This window comes from Echeneis naucrates, chromosome 16, assembly GCF_900963305.1.
Source record: "Echeneis naucrates chromosome 16, fEcheNa1.1, whole genome shotgun sequence".
Classification (NCBI taxonomy): domain Eukaryota; kingdom Metazoa; phylum Chordata; class Actinopteri; order Carangiformes; family Echeneidae; genus Echeneis; species Echeneis naucrates.
Genome location: NC_042526.1, coordinates 21,928,512 through 21,947,679, shown reverse-complemented (window position 1 = coordinate 21,947,679; position 19,168 = coordinate 21,928,512). Strand labels below are relative to the sequence as shown.

The following is a 19,168-nucleotide window of genomic DNA, read 5'->3' as shown; positions in this document are numbered from 1 at the left end:
AAATAGCTGCCAAGAGTGGTTGGTAATATGGAACACCTGAAGCAAACAGTGAATGTGAAATCAATGCATCAGTCATGAGAAGGCAAAAATCTCAGTAGAGATGAACAGTTGGATTTTTTTATGGCATGATTTCAGAGGGAGGCCACAGGGCAAATTTCACATCTTATTATTGTTTGATGTAAACAAACAATTATGAATTCATAATAAAAGAAAAAAAATATTTCTCAAGCCAAGGGCAAAGTTGGGTAGAGTAGGGAGAGAATGAGAGCAGGAGAAAAATTTTCACTCTTATTTTTGTAAAGCTGAATGGTTTAAACAAATGAAATGAATTAAATTAAAAATGGGGTGGGGTGGGGGGGTTTGCACACTCCCATGCACAAACACGCAAATAGGACTCTAAACCTCTCATCCTGAGTAGCACAAAGCAGACTGTATATTGTAGTAATTATTATTTATTGTCTATCTCTATTTTAACCTTTATTATGTGCCTTGTTTTGAAGTGTGTTGTGTTCACTGCTTCTTGTACCTAAAATTGCTCCTTGGGGACAAAAAAAATTATTGAATATAACTGTTTCAAATACATTTTCTATCGAGTCTGGGGACCACAGGACATCCTTGGTCTTGAGCCCTGTATGTGTAACGTTAATGGATAGATAAATGATAGACCATCAAGTTGTCACACCAGTGAAAAAATATGTTTTTTATGGTATAGCTATGTTGCATATCGCACAAACTGCATCGTATCCATTCTGTGAGGGATATTCCCATACATTCATGTAGTTCTGGTGTATACTTGGTTAAACAAGTGTGTGTGCTGTGAGTATTTTTTTTCTCACCTCTGTCTGGTGACATAGCAATCCTCTTGCTGACAGGAGAACCTGGCCTGTCCTTTTCTGAAGGAAGGTACCTCTTCCTATTGCCCTTATCTCCCTGCCGCCAAAAAAGAACAATATATATTATACGCAATGTGGATGTAGTTTTAGCTATTGAAAGAAAATATACAGATTATGCCTTTCAAATATGAAATTAAATTGGCTAAGTTGAACATTTTTTTTTGTGGCAAAAATAGAATTTTGCTTTATTTCCATGAGAGAAAAAAATTATCACGTTCACAATTTTACCCTAAGTACAAATCCTGAATCCTGTGGTGTTAAAACTATTTGCATTACAAATAATGCATTACTTATTCACATTCACAATTTAATTAATGTAAATTCTATTTACAACCACAGAGATCAGCAGGCAAGTAAGTAACATATTCTGTCTCTTTGATCTTCTCTGCTCTAATTATTGAATACCACCTCAGAAGAAGCCGTGCTTAGGTGATAATAAGCCAAGTCTTAGCATCACAAAAACAACAATTATTAGTAATGAGAGGGAATAATACCAGTCCTGCGTTATAACTGATAGCGGTGAGAGTCAGAAATCCACCAGCATGTAACAGAAACATGCCGCCTCATATGCATATTTAGTTGTATATTTAAGTGTCAGTTTTTGTGTTTACCATCCTTATCTAAAATATTCCACAGGATTACTACAGAAAAACAAGGATTGAAATTTTTTTTTTTTTTTTTGTAATTTGGTGATAGAAAAACAAGAACAAAACAAAAAAAACAACCCCCCCCCCCCCCCCCAAAAAAAAAAAAAAAAAAAAAAAAAAACACGAACAAACAAATAAAACAATAGTAACCTTATTGAGAAGGGTGAGTTTGATGTCTTTGTGGGAACCTGAGCCTCCATAGCTTCCAGGGGGGCCCATGGTGCCTGATGGGGGGTGTACAGGGTGGGCACCCCTGCTACCAGGTCCTGACCTGGGAATAAGGTTGCCTCCTCTAGGTGGGGGGCCAGATGGGTCAATCTTCCTGCGATCCTCCCTGAAAGGTTCATCTTTCTTTGACGGTCTCTCTGTGATGAGGACAAGAAAACTTAGAAGCCAATTAACTCAGCACCATTTGAACACCAGATTCTGTTTTGGAGTTGATGGTTTATAGGTTATGCTGTTGTCTTTCTAATTTTGTCATACGTCCCTGTTGAGTGGGAACTCTGTGCCTCGACTAACCCCTGTTCTTGTCTCTCGCATGTGGAGGCTTGTCCCGTGCAGTTCCTCTCTCTTTGCGGGAGTGATTTGGTGTGGGTGAGTGGGAGCTGGCTGAGGATACTGGGCTTGCCAGGTCAGCATACATGTCATCTGAATCTGCGCTACGCACAGAGCTGCTGCTGGATGACGCTGATGACACAGATGACACACTACTCACACTCAGCGATCTGCAAGAGATGACAGCACAATTGTGAGGTGCTGGTTCTAAGGGTCAGACAGAAAACATAACAGGCGCACAGCTGAATGAGTGCTATCGTCACTACTGTGTATGCACTTCATTCCAACACATGCTTACACGCACTTCATATAAGTATCATACCTGGATTTTCTGAATGGTATCCGAAGAGAGACAGCATGGAATAGAGAAAGACAAAAAGAGCATTAATTCAAGTTAGGCCCCCACTAGAGGGATCTGACTAGTGATGACATCTATAGCCACATGCAGTCATTCCACTGCTGGCTGTCGTGGTGGTGCCCAGAAAAAAACGTAGGCTAAAAAGATAATTGGAAGATGTTTTGGGGAAGGCCTGGTCTGATTATGACCAGAGATGGTGTCCAACCCACAGTGGAGGGTGCCGCTTTCATATATAGGAAATGACTGGATTTACTAGAAAGTTAAAGACATGACATTCCCGAGTCCAGACCAGGAGGCAGAGCCGTAGTTTAACAATTTCTGCGCCTCAGTTAGAGCGGTAACCTGTCCAATATAGAATAGAACAAAACAAGTATCTATAGGAACTGTGTCTGTCCCCCGACTTCCTAAATTTTGTTGCTCTATTAAGCCAAAAATAACAGAAGAGGAGCTGGAGAATAAATGAATTGACATCCCCTCATGTTAACTTTCATATTCCTCCTACCATAGGTCAAGGAGGAGGAGTGGCTGCTATTTCACTCCAGGCTATTGATTAATCCGTGACCAAACTCTGGTTATAGATCTTTAAAAGCCTTAACCTCAATCAAACTGGAAAATTGAAAGACCTGTTCTGCTAGTTTCAATATATTGTACCTAGTCCTTATCAGGGTTTCTATCAGAGTTCTCTGAGTTCCTATCAGAGTTAATACTGATTTCACTATTCATGTTGATGTTGTCAGTGACAGCCTTACTTCTGCATTTAAGTCATTACTAGAGTCAATTGGCTTTTCCCATTGTGTGAATGAACCTACTCACTGTTTTAATCACACCCTTATTCTGGTGTTAACGTATGGCATTGAGATTGACCAATTGATAATATTTCCTCACAACACTCTTCTCTTTGCCCACTTTGGCCTTTAAATAGATTTTACAGCGAGGCGCTGTTTGTTCTGTGTCTGATGCCACAAAGCCAAACAAATTCCAAATAACTGAAGATACGTTTCCTTTCCTCTGAGTTAGTTCTGCACCACTCGCCACCATGTTGATTGTTTATCTAATGCAGGGAAGAGGGCGCGTGCACTCACTGCTCTCTGAGCTACAGAAGCCCAGCAGGTAGGCGTTGGCGGCGGATGTTGATGAGAAAATCAATTTTCATTAAAACAAATCAACATTAAGTACAAATTCAAATTAATCGATAAAATCGATTTATCGCCCCGCAATAGTTGGAAAAGTTTAAGTCAGGTTTTAGGGTAGGTCAAAGCACAGAAACAGCACTGGTAAAAGGTATTAACGACATTTTCATGGCTTCTGACAATGGACTGACCTACATACTTGTCCTGTTAGATATTAATGCTGCCATTGACCATAATTTTCTATTACAAAGGCTGAAAGATGAAACTGGGACCAGAAGCCACACTAAGCTGGTTTAAATCATACTGATCAGAAACAATGACTCTTGCTCACACCTTAGTTAATCATGGAGTTCCACAGGGTTCTGTCCTTGGACCAATCTTTTGGTCCAAGAACAGTATATGCTTCCTTTAGGCAATATCCAGAAGCACAGCATCAATTTTCACTGTTATGCAGATGATACTCAGTTATACTTATCAATGAAGCCAAATGAGACAAATCGGATAGTCAGACCCATGGCATGACTTACAGACATAAAGACCTGGATGACCTGCAACTTTATACTTCTCAACTCAGACAAAAGTGAGGTTATTATACTTTGCCCTAAGCACCTTAGAGAAGTCTTATCTGATCATGTAACCACTCTTGATGGCATTACTTTGGACTGTTAGGAATCCTGAAGTAATATTTGATAAGCCCAAGCCCATGTCATTCATATAAAAATAGTCTCAAGGACAGCCTTCTGTCACCTACACAATATTGCAAAGATCAGAAGCATCCTGTCTGAAGAGGATGCATAAAAAGAACTAACCCATGCATTTGTTACTTCTAGACTAGATAAAAAAGTTATTCATTACTATTAGGATGTCCTAATGATTCTCTGAAAAACCTTCAGAACGCTGCTGCATGAATATGAACAGGAACTAGAAAAAGAGATGACATTTCTCCTGTGCTAGCTTCTCTTCATTGGCTCCCAGAAAAATTCTGTATAGAAGTTAAAATCCTTCTCTTAACATACAAAGCTCTTGACGATCAAGTTCCATCATATCTCAGAGAGCTAATAGTTCCTTCTTCTCCCAGGAGGTCACTTCGCTCTCTGAATGTAGGTTTACTTTTGGCCCCTAGAGTCCCCAGAAGAAAGTCCTCTCTCTTCCTGTCCCCATCCTACAGGTGGTGAATCATCTATGTTCCATGTACCTGCTCAGTACCTGCTGCTAACCTCTTCTTCTCCCCTACTGCTGATATTTACTAGGGTAAATGTAGTGCTACCTGGATGCAGTCACTGAATGTTTTGTTTGTACTTTCCATGGCATCCTGTTTTTGTTCTCTCTCTCTATCCCTCTACCGAGTCCACCCTCCTCTCCTTGGTGCTTGCTTTCATTTTGTTTCTCTCACTTCCTCTGCTACTCTATAAAGAGTTTGGTCTAGACCTGCTCTACGTGTAAAGCATCTTGATGTAACTTTGTTATGATTTGGCCCTAAAAAAATAAGTTCTGTTTGATCTGTTTGTATGCCTTACCTTTTGATTTCCTATACAACTGCTCATATGATTTCTTTCCATCTCAACAATGTTTACTGTGAGGTTTGTTGGATGACATTACCGATGGACAAAATACTTGATCACTAGACCCTTGTTATAGCGGAAAAACTGAGTTTTGTCATATCATCACCTACATGTGTGTAAATGCAGTCTGACAGTAGTGACAACAACATTTATCAAGGCATAACTGGAACACGTGTATAAGAGTTGCCTGTTTCATGAAAATATTCATGTGCACAACTACATGCAGCAAACAATTACAAAACCACTTATATTTTCATTTAATTATGAATGAATACAGTCTTTTGTATTAACCAACGAAATGTGGGGTCAACAGCCATTCGATGAGTATTTATGATGAAAAATTAGGATGTTCAAGTACCTTGATTTTCTGGATCCAGAGTGTGAGCGTGAGAGGGAGTTGGATGATGATCTGGATCTTGAGCTAGAGCCAGTATAACTGCTCCCGCTTCCACTCACACTCCCACTTACAGTTCGCCTAGAAGAGAGACAGGGCAGAACAGAGCTGGGAACACAGCAGGTAGTTTCTTATGACATCAAAAAAAAAAAAACGAAACAGACACAAATAAATTTGACAACACAAAATGAAAAGGAGCAAATCGTTAAATTAAACAATTATACTGGTTTCTTTCTTTTTTTTTTTTTTTTTTTAATCAGTGAAGCACTTTCTAGAGCCTGCTACAGCCTTATTCAATACTAAATTACCTCTGCATCACAGTATCTTTTCTAAAGTTACCCTGGGAACAGTGATCATCCCTGTGACACTCAAGAGGAACTGCTTCTTTTCACATCTGTGTATATTCTTATTCATCCAGGTCATAGTCATATTTGGCCAACAATTGAATTGAGCGCAACTGCACTCAAGTCCAGTTGCGTGTGATTCACTTGTTGGCTGGATATGCTTCTTTTCCCCTGACAATAATGAAACACTGAAGGAGGCACTGGGTTCTACCAACCAACTACACCAACTACGCGGGAGTGACCAACCAGTAGAAGTGACTTAGAATGTTTAAGGTTTAGAAATACAGCTCTAGACAACCCAACAATCTGAAGCCTATATCCAAATTTTGAATAAGAAAAACTAAACCTCTAATTACAGCAACTACTTTTAAAGATGGTGGACTGACCTGTCTTTACCTGATGAGAATTGCTACCCAAAGTGAGTTTCACATGCAGGAAAGCACTGTGATGCACAGTCAGGTGCACCATCTTAGACTGCTTAACATGGCATCTTTGACAAAAACAGCACCTTACCAAATTTGAGTAAATGTGAAAGTTGAAAAAGTAAAACTAGTTTGGACTAATTCGTTTGGTCATTTGTAGTATTTTTGGATAAAAGGAAACAATAGATTAAAATTATGATAATCTTTGGTGTGAAATTGGAGATTTTATGTTATTGTCTTATCGCACTGCTATACACATAATATGTGTAGCCACGGTCATTCCCACTCTTTATAGAATACCATGTCAAAAAACTACAGCTACCCCAACTGGCCTAGGCTAGTCCAAAAACATAATGTGTTCCATAAAATGTTCCTCCATTCAACTGCCCCAGGCAGTATCACTTATCCATAAAAAAATGTTAGAACTGGTTTTCCTGGATATTTTCCAAACTGCCCACATTCATACCCACGCAAGTTTCACACTTGCTGTTATTCCCTGCCCTTTAACTGCTCTTCCTCTCACAGTGTCCACAGAAGATGAGTTTTTCCTAAAGCCATCAACCTGCTTCCTCGCCTACACACTAAAGTGTTATGGTCCCAATTGCACAGTTGGGACATACAACTGAGTGTCACACACAAACTCAAACCGATATATGCAAATGTATTATACAAGTTCTGCTTACCACCATTTTATGTGTTAATGCAATGTTAACATATTACCTTGCAAATGAGAACCCAAGATAGAAACCTGAGGGAGGCCAATATTCTCCCACCCACACAAAACCAACTGCAAAGCATCCAAATTACTTTCCTTCATGCCAAAGCATTGCTCAAATTCCATAATGTCGTACTTGTCACGCAATCATAACCAGCTTTTAAGTCCAGTGCGTTAGAACACAATGAAAACTTCAGATAAGATGTTTGACAAACCTATGGGTTGAAAAACAAACTGATTCCACTCAACTGCTGAAGTTTGAAAAGAGTTTAAAACAAGCAGGTATTCAGTAAGGCAGCTCCTGCACATGTGCATGTCAGCTAGTGTGTCCCGAGTGTTTCAACAGTTTTTTTCCTGATCATTACAAAACTGCTTTAATAACTCTTATCACATATATATGACTATAAACAAAAGGGTATAACCAGGAATTTATGCTGATATGAGATTGAAGTGTGAAAATAGGGCTTGTGGCTGTGCCCAATGTTTCCATGTGGAGGGGTAATGTGGATACATGTGAACAAAATGAACGCAATTAAATAGATTCTGTGTCTGAACATTTTGTACAAATTGCAATGTATTATTGTTTTTGTTTTTTTTACAGTAACAAGATGAACCATAAGTATAAAAGTTAGCCTACCTGCGGGGAGGATGCTGCTGCCGTTCTTTCCGCCTTCCTTCCCTTGGGTTGGGAGGTCTTCCTGGTTCTCGTGGTGGCAGGGGCCTTCCTGCTCCACTGCTGCTAGCCCCACTACCTGTGGCTCCAGCCTCCCGGGGATTGGACGGAAGCTTGCCTCCCTCTCCAATCAGTTTGGAAGGCCTCCCCTGCTGCCCACTAAGTGGAGGAGGACTGGGAGCTTTTTTCATGGGAGGTTTGTCCCTGCGAAGCGGGGGCACACCACCTGGCTTCAGGGGTATGCTTAGAGAGATAAAACGCACTTATTGTTTTTTCAAACATCTAGACAGTGATGGCAAGAATGCTATATTTGCTAGAGATCATACATAATGCTCAAAAAAATAAGTGAAAAGAACTAATGCAGCATGATGCTGGAGAACTGATTGATGGTGTAAAATGATATCAATGTTTGATATTTACCCTTTTGCAATCATGGGAGAAAGGTCTGGTTTGTTCTTGGCATTCCTCTGTGCCGTTGGGCTGGATGAAGGAGAAGTGGAAAATGACCGAGACCTACAAATCAATAGTGAAGTAGATAAAATTGTCCCATTATGCAGTTTCATTTTGACATCATATCCCGATAGTATACAACAATTTTATAATATTGCTCTCCACCATTCAAAAGAAAACAAGAATTTGCACTCAAATGTATAGGCATTCAGGGAAATTAATGAATGTGGTCAACAAAAAAATTGAGTTTATATATAATTTTATATATAATTGCATTTCAAAGAATTGATGACTATAGCTCTCAGAAATGCTTTGGCATCCTGATTTGTGAGACCAAGTTAAATGTATAAACAGTCACATATAAAATTGAGTTTGACAAAACATGAAATAAATATTACCTGACTAGCTCCCCGGTAAAACAAGACAAAACAAACTATGTTAAATGTTCCATTACGTTTCTGTGTAAACAAAGAACAGGCCATTGTCCAGAGAAGCAAGCATGTAGGCATGTTGTTTTTGTCCTACAGAAATTCTCTGATTTATCTAAATGATAAAAATGTAGATTATATGCAGAATTAATTTATCAAAAAGTCAGCAGCGTATTAACAGCCATGGACAATATCATGGACTAGCTGAATAAATGAGAACAACAAAACAGACAACAGGCACATGGTAAGTTTTGCCAGTAGTGCAGTCCACACAATGTAGTCATCCTGCCAGTTTTCATGTGATTGTGACAGTTTTGATGCTACATTATTAGCAACACTTGCTATATAGTGTGTGAAATGAAGGAGTTGTTTATGATCAAAAAGCTGACTTCCATTGAGACAACCCACTACCCTAATGGTTACCATTTAGTGTAATTTATCCACTCTTAATTGGTGTCCCCAAAATATAATATTAAAAAATAAAAGAGTACAAAAGCACGGCGGAATAGTGGTTAGTGCTGTAGCCCCACAATGATAAGGTCATAGATTTGGTTCCCAGGCCTGAGGCCTATCTGCATGGAGTTTGCTTGTTCTCCATAGGCCCGAGTGTGAGTGGTTGTTTGTCTCTGTCTGTCTCTGTATGTTAGCCCAGCAATGGACTGGCGACGTTTCCACGGTGTACTCCGCCTTCGCCCAGTGTGAGCTGGGATTGACTCCGGCTCCCCCCCACAACCCAGAAGTAGATACGCAGTAGAAGATCAATGAATATATGAACGAATGAATGAAAAACAAAAGTCTTCCTTGGGTGACAGTTTACTCCTTGACAAAAAGATCAAGTAATAAGCTGTTTAGGTTTTGGAGATCATTGTGGTTGTATCTTGTGTGGTTGAGTTTTGGTTTAGTGGTAAAATCTGAGATGCACATTTATTTGCAAAAGCTGTACAAAGGTTTATGATATTTCACTTAATGATTTGAAAATGAAAAAAATGAAGGTTAAACATTAAATGGAAGAGCTTAAGCCAATTTCCTTGATAATTAAATTAATATCTTAACAACTTAAAAACAGGGTTAGGGTTTGTGACATCTAATCAACCTTACCTGTTGAAACATATAGCAATGCTACATTAAACCCATCTACTAGCTATTCTTTATTTTAGTGTGTACAGGGGAAGAGTAATACTAATGAAAACCTGTACAAACATGTAGAGGAAAGACTGTACAACCTCATTTATTACTTCGATGCAAATTCAAGAGCTAAGTATAGCAACATACACAAAAATACACAGTTCTGTGTACCTGGAGCGGCTGCCACTAAAGGAGCTGTGCTGTGAGGAGTGGCTGGAGTAGGAGCTGAACGAAGAGGAGCGGCTGCGAGAACGAGATGACCCAGAGCCTGTGTAGGAGGAAGAGCGTGATGAAGACCTGTAAACACAAACACACAAACACATGAGTTAATGAGTCAAAAATTCTTAAATTTAGAAAAAAATACCTTTTTGCATTTACCTCCAATATACATAAAAAACTTTATTAAGAGCCAGAGGGTGCCTAGCATTGATACAGTTAAATCAGTCAACTTGAGTTATATAGCACCAAATCATAGAGGTACATCAAGGACATGGTCTACATATAAAGTGTTAAACACAATATCAAGGTTAAGAAAGCTTTATATATAATTTGACTACATACACATTTTCAAAATGGGAAGTACACAACCTGTGAAAACATTTGCATAATAACTTCAGTAGCTCTTGGAGAGCTTTCTATAGTCTGAAAAATGATACTGCTAACAGACAAAAGTGTACAACTGAAAACAACGCCCAAGGCCCATGTCAGACCTGGCATTTGATCTGTGATCTGATCACAAGTGACCAGCACCAAGTATGTCCATTCAACCCTGCCTTCAAAATAAACCTCAGGATCCTTTTGGGGACATTCACACCTGTATTCATGGCCTTTCACTAGCGATCAGATTTCCTTATACATGTTGTTAATGACAGGCGCGAACAAAGCCTGGGTTTCCCCTCTTCTGCATCTTTATGGAGGGAAGCTAGGCTACCAAACAATTCTATGAAAAGTGACTTATTATTACACTGCTACTAATATGATCTTAAAATTCTTATCATTGAATTGTTTTTAGTCTGTTTATATTCAGCTTTAAGTTTCAGCTTAAATGGAAATTAATGGAATTAAATTCTAACAATTATTCCTTTGTGTATCTCTGACTTGGACATATGTGTTAAGTTTGGACTCAGGTGTTAAAATGTTAAAATTAGGTTTTCTTGCAGAGAATCACACAAAAGGCCAAGGATGTTGTATGCACAAATATAACTGTGTTTCTGAAGGATGGCATTTCTTCATTAATTAAATAGTTTTTTCTTCCAACTCTTCTGCACACAACATAGTCCTTTTAGTGATAAAATTATGAATTGCCAATTATTCAATATCCCATCTCAGTCACACAGGACATCATAAGATGAAGGAGTTCCTACCTGGAGGAATTGGACAAAGAAACAGAAGAGCCTGAGGGTCTATGTCTCCGGCGGCCTCTTGGTGGAGAGCCCAACCCAGGGCGTCTTCTGGGTGATTTGGACCGACGCCACGGATCCTTCCACTCATCTGGTCGCCTCATTAACGGAACAACCTCCTTCTTTGAAGGGGGCTCCATTGGCCTGAGATGGAGATTAATTGCAAATTTAAATGTTGTATTCACTTAATAAAATCCACCTAGGTCTTTAAGCAAAGGCACCCAAACTGAGGCCTATTGTTTTTTTTTATCTTCTTATTAGTTAAAATGGAAAAATCTAAATTAAAACCTAAGAAAATCAGATGTGAATGATTCACCAGTGATAATAATATTGTAAAAAAATAATAATAATAAATATGTAAAATTATTACAGGAATTAATGTTTTAATAAGAAAATGTGAAAACTTTCAGGGCAATTAAACATGAGAATTTTGCTGATATAAGTTTGACCTGAATAAGAATAAAAACTGATTATGACACAGTGATACCAAAATGTTAAAAAGATGACGCATTCCCTGTTGACCAAACAGTGTGAGATCTGGTGGCCTAATTGAAAAGTGGATTAAAGTTAAAGCTACAGTTTTTTTATCTCAATCTGCAACACACTGTACAAACTCATATACTGTAAATGTTTGAATATTGTTTTCCATATAATCAAAAACTATTTGTAGTAGTCATTACAAGAGATTGGTGACAGAAAGATTATGCTAAATCAAATAAATAGTCAGTGTTAACAGAGCTGCCCCAAAATCAGGTTTTGGGTTCAGTCAGGGATAAATATCACAGCTGTACACAAATATGTGTACAGCTTCGACATTTACCATCAATGGGCGTGAGATTTCCCCAGGTAAAAAAGTAAATAAAAGTAAAAAAAAAAAAAAAAAAAGAGCAAAATTTAATATCCTTAATTCTATGTATAAATATTGCCCTATTTGTTGGAGGAAATTAACCAAATGAGTGGATATGCATTTCCTTGCAAACTTGTTGAACACATAAATTGAACAATTTAAAGAACGTTGAGTGACAGATTCCTGTCTCTGTGTCAGTTACTGTGTGGTGAGGGCAAAGGATTGTCATTTCAACTGGTATGAGGAGTAGGTTTGGGTTTAGTACTAAAACTGTAGTACTGTCAAAACTGCCTTTAGTCAATGCGCTGCATAAAGTCTAAGGATTAAAGAAACAATAAGTAATATAACCAAAAGCAGGGACATGTTAATGGACATCCTTTAATAAGCACATACAGGATGCAAGTCAAGTAAATTTCCTCCTACAAATGAGAAATTCCACAGACGTGACGCAAAAGTAAACAAGTGACTCAGACAGGAACTAGCCATTTAGCTAAAAATAGAACCTACCTTTATGTCCTTAGCTTCTATTCTTCTCTGTATTTTTTGAGGAAGTAGTAAGTGGTGCGTGGGACACATAAATCTATAAAGCCCACAGAACAGATGATAGGATGTTTGCACAATTACGTGAGTTTAATGAATCAGTTTGAGGCGGCTTCTAGAAAAAACTAAAAACTGGTCTGGGGCAAGGTTCAGGTGATTCCATAAGCTAAAGCTAAACTCTGCATGAACCTGATAGTATTTCTAATTTGTTTATGAAAAAGAGCACAAGGATAGAAAATAAACACTGATATGTTGAGTACAGGCTTAAGTAAATACAGCCTGTAAAAACAACTTGTTTTTGTTTTGTTTGTTTTGTTTTTTTATTAAATTAACTTGATTAAGAAATCAAGTTAATTTCTTAATTCTATTTTTTAACTAATTCAAAGAGATTACGGAAATTATTAAAAGTACAGTTTAAAAAATAATATAGTTGTCATGCAGTTCAGCTAATAACCAGAAACAAGAGGAGAGATCACATTAGTCCAGTTTTAGTGGCTCTACACTGCCCCCTGCTACATGTAAAATTTGATTCATGTATTTGTAAATGTTCTGAGTATAAAAGTTGATTTTGTTTTTTTGTTTTCATTTAATGTTTTAATTGCACAGTTATATTTGAAACATATTTTCTATTATTTTCATAACACATTAATGACTTGTATGGCACTATACAAATTATGCTTTAATAGAGATTCAACAAAAACAGGCCAGTGTAAGTAATTACTTATATAAGAGTCTACTATATACAGCCGACGCTGCAGAATGTTATGACTTCAATTTCAATTTTCTAGACTCAGGATTACTTGGCTTTCAAAATGAAATGAAAATACTGGCCCACTCTCTATTTCCACATGTAATAAAGGAAAGTGTCTGAAGGCTCAAACTGTTATTTGGCTAGGGAGATAGAAGGTTGCGTGTAGATCACATGGCGGTGAACACATTCCTAGAAGAATAGTTTAAAAGGCAAAGTTTCCACATCACTTTTAGCAGGTATTATTGCTTCCAGATGCACTGCATCAAATACACCAAAACGTGGATTTTGCTAACAGTCATGTCATAAATGTTGTTGCATTTCAGCCAGAAAAGAAAAACCTAGAGACCACAATGGCTGGCAAAGTAATGTATACACCACTGGTTGTATTTTCTGTCTTGAACTGGTGGACTGAAATCTGATTTGTCATTACTGCAAATCAATGAGTAGGCCTAATTTGTGGTTTGTATTGAAGTTCCTTAATTTGCAGCTGTACAATAAGGGTTTGAAATTTTTTCTTCATTAATAGCAAAACATGGGCTTTGGTTCGATTTTGTTGAGTCGCTTTCAATATAAGTGTTAGTGCCACTGAGGCAGATTAGAGCTGCCTGTATTACAAAGACATTGACAGCAGGCAAATTAATGTAGTGGGTTTTAATAATGTGCAGACTTGACCCACACATTTTTGGTTTATGGCAGATTATTTTATGGGGACATATGCTTAACCTGCTACAAGACATTTAATAATAGATTTTATTCATATGTTGCCTTTCAGGTCACCCAAGGTTGCCTGACAGAGAATACAAGCATATTGGGTATTAGGGCAGACAAACAAATAGACAATAAACAAAGAATGGGACACAATAATATAGACATATTAAGACAAACAACAAAAAAGGGGGACACAGTAAAACATATTCAAACATTTGTTCTGTGGGAGGGTAGTGCAATGCAAAGTTGAGTTATAGTGAATAAAGCAGTTTGAACAGATGAGTTTTCAGTTATGATTTGAATGGTGAGAAGGAGTCTGGCTGTCGTATGTGTGGGGCGAAGGAGTTCCAGAGTCTGGGTGATGAGCAGCTGAAGGCTTGGGCGCAAATGGTGCTGAGGCGTGGGGTTGGGCTGGAGAGGAGTCCTGGGGAGGTTGAGCAGAGGGTGCAGGAGGGAGTGATTGCTGGAGGAGGTCAGACAGGTAACGTGGGGGCCAGATTGTGGAGAGCTTTGAGAAGGGGATTCTTGTAATGAATTCAGTATTGCACAGGGAGCCAGTGGAGTGACATGAAAAAAGGGGTTATGTGGTCGATTGATTTGGTGTTGGGGATGATCCGGGCAGCAGAGGAGGAGATGTAGACCTGTGTATCGTCAGCGTAGCAGTGGAAATGGATCCAATGATTATGAAGGATTTTGCCCAGCGGGAGGAGGTAGATGATGAAGTGGAGGGGACCCAAAAGAGACCGTTGGGGGACACTTGAACACCCAGATTTGTGATTGTTGTCTTTCAGTGAGGTAGGATGAGAGCTATGAGAATGCAACACCTGTGATCCCAAAGCCAGCAAGGTGGTCCAGGAGTAGTGTGTGGGAGATGGTGTCGTAAGCTGCACTAAGGTTGAGAAGGATAAGGATGGTGAGTAATCTGGGGCCAGCTGCGAGGAGGAGATTGTTGGAGATTTTGACTAGGTCTGTTTCGGTGCTGTATTGAGAGCGGAAACCAGATTGGAAGGGTTCTTGGAGGTTGTTACTGTAGTTGTGTGGCGACCACCTTCTCAAGGATTTTGGAAATGACAGGAAGGTTGGAAATGGGTCTGTAGTGACTTAGATCAGCAGGGTCAGAGCTGGGTTTTTTTTTTTTTTAGGATGGGTGTGATGGCAGCCAGTTTGAGAGAGGGTGGAGTTTACTATTTCAGTGATCATAGCGAAGATGGACAGCAGGCAGGCTTTGATGAGGGTGATGGGAAGAGTATCAAGCTGACAGGTGTTGGTTTTTGCTTTACGGATGAGATCTGAGATGGTGTGTTCTGATGCCAGGGTGAAATTGGATAGAGTGTTTGTCTGAGGTTGGTCAGAGGAACTTCGTTAAGGAAGTGCACGATGAGCCCAGCTGTTGGTGAGTGGTGGTAATTTTAGATCTGAAAAATTGCAGGAAGGTTGTTGTGTGGAGGTGTCTGGAGGGAGAGTTTTCGGGTGGATGAAGCAGGTGGCTGACAGTGGAGAAGAGGACTATTGTTTTCTGTACCAATATGAGGATGAGGTTGAAATAGTAGGAGGATTCGGCAGTAGAGAGAGCATTCTTGGAGTGGTGAAGGTGATCAGAGTACATCTGGGTGTGAACTGTGAGTCTGGTCTTTTTATAGAGTTGCTCCAGTTGACGGCCCAGGTGGTGAGGGAAGAGGACAGACAGTTATTGTAGTTGTTCACCAGGTCAGCAGGAGAGGATGATGGAGGAGGACTCAGGTAAATTGTAATCAGGTTGGTGAGATCAGTGGGGCTGACGTGTGTGATGTTTTTGAAGCTGATGGTCCGTTGTTCTTTGGCTTTGGATAGTTGAATGTGAATGTTAAAAAAGACAGGTTTATGGTCGGAGATGGTTATCCGGGACAATGTCGGTGAAACAGATTACGTCCAGGATGTGGCCTTTGTTATGGTTGGGTGGTTGACAGACAGAATGAGTCCAAGACAGTCCAGGAGAAGGATGAAATCGTTTGTAAAAGTACTGGATGAGTTGTCAATGTGGATGTTGAAATCACAGAGGAGGAGAACAGTGGGAGACATGGTGCACACAGATGTTAACAGTGACGAAAATGAGGAAGACAGCAGAGGATTTTGGTGGTCTGTAGATGGTGACAATGATGGTCGGTGTGGGGCCTGTAAGATTAAATGCCAAGCATTCGAATGAGTAGTGACAGTAGTGACCTTTAAGGTATTGCGGTAGAGCACAGCAAGGCCACCCCTCACACTGTGATTGGCTGGTCAGGAAGGTCGGGCAGAGTCGGGGGGGAGATTCACCTGGATTTAAGCGCATCAATGGAGCCCTGATTCAAGGAGTCACCATGGCAATGGGGAGGAGGAGGGCTGTGTTTTACACCCCACTAGAATTGGACATCGTAATGTGCTCATATGGTGAGTTTGAACATGTTTTTAGAAAGAAGTGCGACACCGCTGCGGCTGCCAAAGAGAGGGAGACGCTGTGGGAGAACATTGGGTCAATGCGTAAATTTAAATGTAGTCCTTTGCAATTCAAATAATATTACGGGGGAAACTGCTTGAATGGTAGCCTATTAATTTATTTTATTTAGGTGGAATCCTGTGAGGGAGAGGCATGCTTAGAAGCAGTTTAAGATGAAATAGGTAAGACCTTGGCATAATCTTCATAATCTGGGGGTACTTCATTTTGATCATGTTTTACATTGTAAATTAAATATTATGTGGCTTTTCAACTGTGCAGTTGTTTTATCTCCAACATGATGCTGTTTTCACACAAATGTCTTCTCATCTATACCGTGTTCTGTTAAGTAATTAAGCCTATTTTAACTAACACAGACTTCTACTCAGCCAACAGAAAGAAGGCAGATGCCCGTAAAACGGGTGGTGGTTCAGCACCGCCACCTCTAACAGAGGTAGACGAGCTGGCTCTAAGCAAGAATTTAGGAAGGCCAGTGGCTTAGGGAATCCCTGGTGGCAGCTCATCCTCTGAGCCCATTCAGTCACTCAAGTGCCTTTATATAATGTAATATGCGTAGGCCTATATATATCTTTTTTTTTAAAAACCTATTCATAAATATTTATTCCCCTTTCATGCCCTTTTTTTTCTTTTGCACCAAAAGATTCTGATGGTGGTATCTGCCTGGTGTAGCCCCCTCACACAACAGACCTTGTAACTGTATGTAGGCAATACTCCAAAGATTTATACTGAAACATATCACTCATCTGGGATGGAGAGCACAAGGAAACTGTGTCTGCTGCCTTTACAGAGGGGGATCCAGAAAGCCCTAGAGAGGTAACATCTTGATATGTTACTGATTGTTCTCTTGCAATTCACATTTCTTAACATTCTGGTGGAATATAGTGTGAGACACTATTATTTTTGGCAGCCATTTTAGATTTAGTCTTAGTCTTATGGACGAAAATGCTTATTATTTTTAGTCAAATTTTAGTAATTTCTATATGTGATGGTTTTAGTCGACAAAAACTCAAAAAGGTTTTAGTCCAATTTTAGTAAAAAAAAAACCAAACAAACAAACAAAAAAAATATCATTGTCAGGTAAGATATTTAGTCTACATTGAAACTCATTCGTTTTAACAGGGCATGGTTGGGCAGGAGCAGGAGAGTCCGTGAACTTCCACTGCATAGATTGACGCAGTGAGATGGATGTTCAGTAAACACCAGAGGTTCATTCTGTGGAAATAATGTGCAACTGTATCATTTAATGTCCTCCTTATGTATTCCCAGTTACCAGTAAAAGAGATTGACAAAATTCTCCTGCTGGGAAAAAAGTGTATGTAGATGATGGACTGTGATGTGAAACAGTACCGCTCAAACAGATAATTGTCTGGAAATGCTAGAGCATCTATGCAGTCTGATAACCATCTCCCGACGAATATTTAATTCTCTGCGCAGTCATGCTGCACTTTCATTCACAGGATCGTTATCAAGAGGACATGCCATGTTAGTGAATAAAGTCACCACCTGCTGTGCCTTATGGATTTCTAATATATGCTTACTGATTTATTTATTTTTTTTAGGATTCATCAAATAACTGACAGCAGACCTATGCTACGCCAAAACTCATCTGCTGACTGAATGAATGAGGAAATCAAATGCCATGTGTGGCTGAAAGAGGTCGGAGAGAGAGAAACCCAAGGTTCAATGAGAAAAACCTAGTCCTAGGTTCATGGAGTCTGTTACTAAGGTACTACATTTCAGGGTTAACAGACTGAGTTTCCACTAAACCTGCTTCGTGAAATGAACCCATGGCCTCTTCTGGTGTATCAAAACAACACATCCAAAACGTATACAAAAAACAATCAATGCAAAGCCCACTGAAAGTACACTTACTTGAGTGGCAAGCTGAGGGGAGAACGCGGTTTCAATTTGTCCTCATCTTTCTTCTCTCTGGCTTCTCGAGGTGGACGGATCCTCGGCCTGTCCTTCTCATCCCGCTTCATTCTGTCCCGCTCCCACTCCTCTTTTCGTCGCATTCGCTCCTTTTCACGTTCCCGCTCTCTTTCCCTCTCTCTCTCTCTCTGTCGCCGCTCCCTTTCACGGTGATCTCTCTCTCTTTCTCTGTCCCGGTGCCGCTCCTGAGGATCACGGTCACGTTCACGTTCCTGTTGAGATGGACTTGAGGCTTATTACACAGAAAACCCATTTAAAAAAATCCAAACTGCCACCAGGCTTCATATTTTTGTGGTAAATATATATTGCAACCAGAAACAACCAAAATCAATTTATGAAACTCCCAATCCTTTTTTGGCTTCCTGATCTCACTTGCAATGCTAAGCCTAATGCCCATTTATGTTGGTTTCTGTCTTTTCACTGATGGCAGTGACAATGAGAAATGGAGAATATTTCTGCTTACATTTAGAGAAGAGAAATAGGAGGCATTGAGAGATACTCACACTGTAGTGGTAAGGAAGAGGAGCTTCTGTGTACTGTACTCTGAAGTTTTCATACTGGCCACCTCGCCAGAGGGCCTCCATCTCATAGTCATAGTATGGATCATTATATGGGTCACTGACAAAGGAAAAGCATTTCATTGTGTTTTAAAGCATGGCATATTCCTAAACCATGAAGTTCAATTCTGCTATGTCTTTTTTTCGTTGGTGTTGTTTCTTATATCTCTCAAGGTTGTGGCACGTGTCACTGTCTAACCATGCACATAGTTTTTAGTAGAAAATAAAAGGGGCAGGTGTTTTGGCATGGTGTTCACTGTGATATGC

At 39.5% G+C, this 19,168-nt stretch overlaps 1 protein-coding gene across 3 annotated transcripts in view; it reads right to left on the bottom strand.

Annotated features, from left to right (window-relative positions):
* The window catches only part of zc3h18 (zinc finger CCCH-type containing 18), a 32,378-nt gene that overhangs the window by 4,120 nt on the left and 9,090 nt on the right, over positions 1 to 19,168 (bottom strand). For 2 of the 3 annotated variants that reach the window (XM_029522808.1, XM_029522807.1), the window contains exons 8-18: positions 18,848 to 18,962; positions 18,285 to 18,556; positions 11,061 to 11,240; positions 9,868 to 9,993; positions 8,114 to 8,206; positions 7,658 to 7,936; positions 5,504 to 5,620; positions 2,418 to 2,426; positions 2,060 to 2,265; positions 1,691 to 1,905; positions 837 to 930 (exon numbers count right to left, since the gene is read on the bottom strand). In XM_029522808.1, the coding sequence (XP_029378668.1) occupies positions 837 to 930; positions 1,691 to 1,905; positions 2,060 to 2,265; positions 2,418 to 2,426; positions 5,504 to 5,620; positions 7,658 to 7,936; positions 8,114 to 8,206; positions 9,868 to 9,993; positions 11,061 to 11,240; positions 18,285 to 18,556; positions 18,848 to 18,962 (1,706 nt within the window). The remainder of the gene's footprint in view (positions 1 to 836; positions 931 to 1,690; positions 1,906 to 2,059; positions 2,266 to 2,417; positions 2,427 to 5,503; positions 5,621 to 7,657; positions 7,937 to 8,113; positions 8,207 to 9,867; positions 9,994 to 11,060; positions 11,241 to 18,284; positions 18,557 to 18,847; positions 18,963 to 19,168) is intronic. The other variant, XM_029522809.1, reaches the window with a different exon arrangement.